Genomic DNA, 5,727 nt, shown 5'->3' on the forward strand with positions numbered 1-5,727 from the left:
TCCCATCCCAGAGGGCAGCTAGTCCAGGGCTGACCAGAACCAGCTGTGGGTATGGAACAGGCTACACCTGAATTTAGGTGCTGGGCTTGATGCTACTAGCTCCTCGCACACTTTGATGTAACTTTGACAGCCTGGAGAGCAGGAACTTCACTGGGGATGTGCACAGGTGGGGGGCCGGACACACCTCTGATCACAACAGCGTAATGTGGGGTACAAAAGTTTTTCACAACTTTCTCTCCACTAATAATCAGTATCCCTCTGCACCATTTACAACCCTCTTGCCTTCAGTGTCACCTGCGAAAGTTCAAGATGGCCACACTACACTTTGTCGGCTGGCACAGATTAACAGTCTCTTTTTTTTCTTTTTCTTCCCCACTTCCCCACCATGGGTGTGTTCAGCTGTTTCTCCTAGTGAGGGCTTGGCCAGGGCCGGCTCTGCAGATTTGTAGTAGAGTCTGCCTGAACAGGGTTAATGCACATAGTTTCCTCCTCCTTTAATGGCGCTTACAACTCTGCACTCACCTCTAAGCGGCTCCAAATGCTGCGAGAGCAGGAGTTTTCCTGGGGGTATAAGTGGTTGGAAACTGGCCTCACCTCTGGTCATCAGGGGAGTGTGAGGAACTAGAAAAAAAAAAATCTCACCTTCATCTCTGCTAGCCATAGGTTTATTTCTGCATTGCCAATGTTTTCTTGTCTCTTAAGTCACACACGAAAGCTCAAGATAACTGCACTACATCTGGTCGGCTGGCACAGGTCACCAGTCTCTTCTTTTATTGCTGCATCTGCTCAACTCTCTCTCTCCTAGTAAGAATTCAGCCCACTCCTCTGTCCTTTAACCTGAAGCTCAGAGTGCCAGGACTATTGTCTGCATCTGTTTCATCTGGTTTTCCATCGTTGTTGTAGAGAGTCCGGTACAGCCTTTCTACTTACCTAGCCTGCCATCTTGCCACCTCTCCTCTGTTATATTTGAATTCATTTTTCAACAAACTTTTTGAAGCCCCCTTATATACTTAGGATTGGTAATGCTGAGTTATATGTAATTCTATTTTTCGAGGAAACTATTTTCCACAGTGGCTGTAGCATTTTATATCCTTACCAGAAATGAATGGATGAGGGCTCTAGTTTTTCTATAACCTTGCAAACACTTGTTGTCTGTTTTGACTGTTATTATTAATCATTCCCAGTCTAGAGGGGGTGAAGTGGTGTCTCATTGTGGTTTTTATTTGCATCTCCCTGATAACTGTTCTTGAGCATCTTTTTTGTTAGCCATTTAAATATCCTCTTTGGTAAAGTCTGTTCAAGTTCTTTGATTTTTTTATTTTATTTATTTTTTGGTCTTTTAGTTAAGTCATGCATATTCTATTTTGATTAATAACTAGAAAAAGATTTTACTGAACTTTGTCTAACTCACAGTGTTCAGTTCAGTGAACTGTACTTTGGTTCCCTCAGAAAATATTTGTGAGGTAAATGTTGAATGTTTCTGACCATGTGGATGTTGTCTTTCCAGGTTTCTTGGAATCTCTGGAGGCCCTGGAATAAACCTCCTAGTGAAAGCTACAAGATCTTCCTTCTTATTCTAGCACCTCCAGTTGAGTCTACAGACCCCCGAACGGGCTTTGAGCTCGTTGAGGAAGAGGGGCATTGTCAGCAAGAAAAGTCCAGCATGAACATGACATCTAACAGACATTCAACCCGGAGATCCCAGGTCCTGTCTGAGGGAAGACATAGGAACTCCCATAAGGTGAGGAGGAGGAAGAGGAGTAGAGGGGCAGGAATTCATCTGTAGCTTTAGAGCCTGAGTGAAAGATTATTGTTCTAACTCGTTATTACTTTGTTTCAGGCATGATCATTCCCTTTCCCCCAATTTTTTATTGATTATTTAATTCCCTTTCATGAATTTCTTTTTCCTGTCTATTGCTGATTTATTTATCTGTTTATCTTAGCATATTATTTTCAAGAGGTCTTTTTATACTCAATCTGATAACCCTTTATCATTCTTGTATGTTTTTGTGAATATTTTTTTTTGCCACTTTGTAATTTACAACTGGTTTTCAATTTGTCTGTCAGTGGTAAAAGGTGTAAGTAGATCTCTAAATCTTGTTACAAAAATAAATAAATACGTAAATAAGTAAATAAATAAATAAAGGCTCTTCTTCACATTGTTCCCCAATTCTACCCCAGATTCTCACTCCTCTTAATTTTCCTTCCCCTTCATGGCTGTGATTTTTTAGAAGCAGATCTCTAGATTTTTCTTTTTAGGTGCTTCTGGGTAGATTTGAGTGCTTAATCCTAGTGTGGCACTGTTGGATAAGCACTAGACTCTAACCATAAGGTCCTTGGTTCAAACTTACCAGCTAATCCTTGGCAATCCTATATAGGGTCGCTATGAGTCGGAATTGACTCGAAGGGCACTTAACAATAACAACAACAGATAAATCTATATGTATATATAAACTTCACTGATTTGGGTTCTCCTACTGCAAAGTCGTTTGAACTGCAAGGTTGGCAGTTCAAGCCCAAGCAGCTGCTCCTTGGAAACCCTATATAGGGTCACTATGGGTTGGGACAGACTCAACAACAACAACAAAAACTAGTTCTGGTGTGGTGCTGTGGGCTAATGTGTCAGACTGCAAAGTCATTTGAACTGCAAGATTGGTGGTTCAAACTCACCAACTCCTCCTTGGAAACCCTATACATAGTCGCTATGGGTAGGAATTAAGGCGCTCTGGTAGCGTACTGGTTACGAATCGGACTGTGAACCGCAAGGACAGCAGTTCGAAACTACCATCTGTTCCGCGGGAGAAAAATGAGGCTTTCTGCTCCCGTAAAGATTTACAGCCTCGGAAACCCTGTATAGGGTTGGTATGAGTCGGAACCGACTCCACGGCATATAACAACAACAACATGGGTAGGAATTGACTCGACGGCACTTTACAACAACAACTAGTTCTTTAGTGTAGTGGTTATGAGTTGGGCAGTTCAAAACTACCAGCTGTTCCATGGGAGAAAGATGAAGCTTTGTCACTAAGAGTCGGAACTAACTCCATGGCACACGACCACCACCACTAGCTCTTAATCTTTTTAAGATTTTTTTTTTTTTTTCCGTTTTGAGCATTATCTGCTGCTTTTCCACTATGGAAGATGAAAATTTAACTTTTCTATGTAACTTTCACATATACAAGGAGGCTTCAAAAAGTTTGTGGAAAAATTCCACAATCTTTTTTTTTTTCCAATGTTTTATTGTGAATTATGTGATAGTTTACATGGGAGAACATTAGCTTTACGTTCATCCTGTCGTGTATTGTTTCATGGCCATGATTACAGTCCTCAACATGCATCATCAGACAACCAAAGGGTATACCCTGCAAGCCTGCCGCTCGGTCATCAGCACACAGCTCCTCTCCGGTAGAGTCCCCAGCCGCTCCATCTCTCCACATCATCATCTCTGCCTCTATCTCTGGCATCACTATTTATCTGGGTAGGTTCCTGCACTCCGCTCTTCTCACTTGATGGTCCCAGGGACCTCTGCTCCTAGACTGCAAAGTCAACCTCTCCCCTCTTTTTGCTACAAATGTCTACCTTTACACTTCCACCCCTCACAGTCAGTCCTGATAGCAATTATTCACTGTTGTACCACATGAGTCCTGTCCCCATCTCCTTTCATCAGCCCCGCCCAGACAGATTAGATACTACTCAGTGGAGATTCTATCTTCTACCGGGCCCTCTGGATCTAGGCTCCCTCTTGAAATCTTGTAAGCCAGTCACTTCTTGCCTTTGTAGGCCCCCCTCCCCCATTTTGGGTAGCCATTATCCAAGTTGCTGTTAATGCTGTAGACAGTCATTATCCCTGTCTACCCTGTGTACCGAGGGGGTGGGCATGATCCTCACTGTAAAGATTTGTTCCCTCTTTTGAGCTACTGCATCCATAGGTGTAGGTCAAGTTCATCAAATTTTATCAGATTACTCTTTTGGACCTCTTCTTTCTTCTTCTAATGGAGTTTTGATCATCCAGCCATTGAAGCCAGGTCCAGTGGTTATTGTCTGCAAATGTGGGTGTTCTTGTGCATATGCCCTCTCTTCTTATCAGCTGGATGCTTCACTCTCCACTCTAGTCCTCTGTGGCTGTGTCACTGTCTGTGGGCCCAGGAGTCCCCAGGTCATACCATACTGCTGGCCAACCAGGTTTCCACCTGGGTCTATAATCTTTTAATTCCATTTTTCCACAAACTTTTTGAAGCTTCCTTGTACGTTCCCTGTATAACCTCATGCTCCTAAGATAGATGTGGCATGAGGTCAGAATCATGGTCAGTATTTAATTACTATGACTATGAATTTGTATTAAAATTTTATCTATGTAGTCCGTGCTATGATTACAATCTCTGTCATTTTCCCACTGGAATTAACAATTTTCTGGTTTAGTCATTTGTTTATTTTACTATATGTGTGTTGTTGTTGTTGTTAAGTGCCTTCGAGTCGGTTTCGATCCATAGCGACCCTTTACAGGGTTTCCGAGAGTGTAAATCCTTACGGGAGTAGAAAGCCTCATCTTTCTCCCACAGAGCGACTGGTAGTTTCAAACCGCTGACCTTAAGGTTCGCTGCCCGATTCGTAACCACTACGCTACCAGAGCTCCTTATATGTATATATGTACTTAATTAAGTTGTAAATTCTTCTCTGGTGTTTAAATCTCTTCTTATATCTGAATATATTATGTAATCATAGGAATAATAATCAGAGACACTCATATCATGTTTACTGTGTACCTGGCACTGTTATACACATTCTACATCTCTCTCTATATGAACTCATTTTCACAAAAACCTTATATAGTAGGTCCCATTATTATTCTCATTTTATAGGGTAAAACTGGGTCATAGAGAATTACCTGACCCAAGTACAGACAGCTAGTGATAGGTGAGGCTGGTCCCAACCCTAGACATCAATTTCTTATTCTAGAAGAAATCTTTCCTGAAGCTTGTTGACTTGTTGAAGTCTGAACTGGTGCTCTCTTGGCTTAACATATAGCTGTTACCTTGGTGTCTTCCCTTGACTATCTCCCAGGAAATTCCCTATACTTCTGGCTTAAGACAGATACTCTGTTTCCTAGATCTTATGTCTTCCTTTTTCTTGATTTAGCCCCTCATTTTATGGGAGCACATCCTAACATGTAATACCCCATTAGCATATATGTACATTCTGATACATAACTCTGGGTGTATTTCTGAACATTAGTCAGTTCTATAGATTTAACAGTCATCTTTGTGATTCTAATTCCTCTGTATTATAATTACCTTTTTCAGAAATATACTGTTTTATTTATATTTTTTATTGTTAATTGAGTAAAGGTTTACAAACAAGATCATCAGCTGTACATTCAACAAATCTTTTTTTTTTAATGTTTTATTGTGAATTATGTGATAGTTTACATGGGAGAACATTAGTTTTACATTCACCCTATCGTATATTGTTTCATTGCCATGAATCATCAACCAACCAAAGGGTATATACACTACAAGCCTGGCCCCCGGTCGTCAGCACACAGCCCCTCTCCCTCTCTGCGTCTAAAGTCCCCAGCTGCTCCATCTGTCCACATTATCATCTCTGCCTCCATCTCAGGCATCACTGCTTATCTGGGTAGGGTCCCGCTCTCTGCTCTTCTCCCTTGATGGTCCCAGGGACCTCCGCTCCTAGACTGAAAAGTTAATCACTCCCCTCCTTGCTACAAAA

At 41.6% G+C, this 5,727-nt stretch overlaps 1 protein-coding gene across 1 annotated transcript in view; it reads left to right on the top strand.

Moving 5' to 3' along the window:
• The first annotated feature begins 472 nt into the window (after nt 1-472).
• ZNF81 (zinc finger protein 81) overlaps nt 473-5,727 on the top strand; it is a 20,874-nt gene continuing 15,619 nt past the window's right edge. Inside the window, exons 1-2 of the mRNA XM_006864287.1 lie at nt 473-613; nt 1,508-1,741. Coding sequence (XP_006864349.1) covers nt 473-613; nt 1,508-1,741 — 375 coding nt within the window. The remainder of the gene's footprint in view (nt 614-1,507; nt 1,742-5,727) is intronic.

Source organism: Chrysochloris asiatica, unplaced genomic scaffold (assembly GCF_000296735.1).
Source record: "Chrysochloris asiatica unplaced genomic scaffold, ChrAsi1.0 scaffold00062, whole genome shotgun sequence".
NCBI lineage: Eukaryota > Metazoa > Chordata > Mammalia > Afrosoricida > Chrysochloridae > Chrysochloris > Chrysochloris asiatica.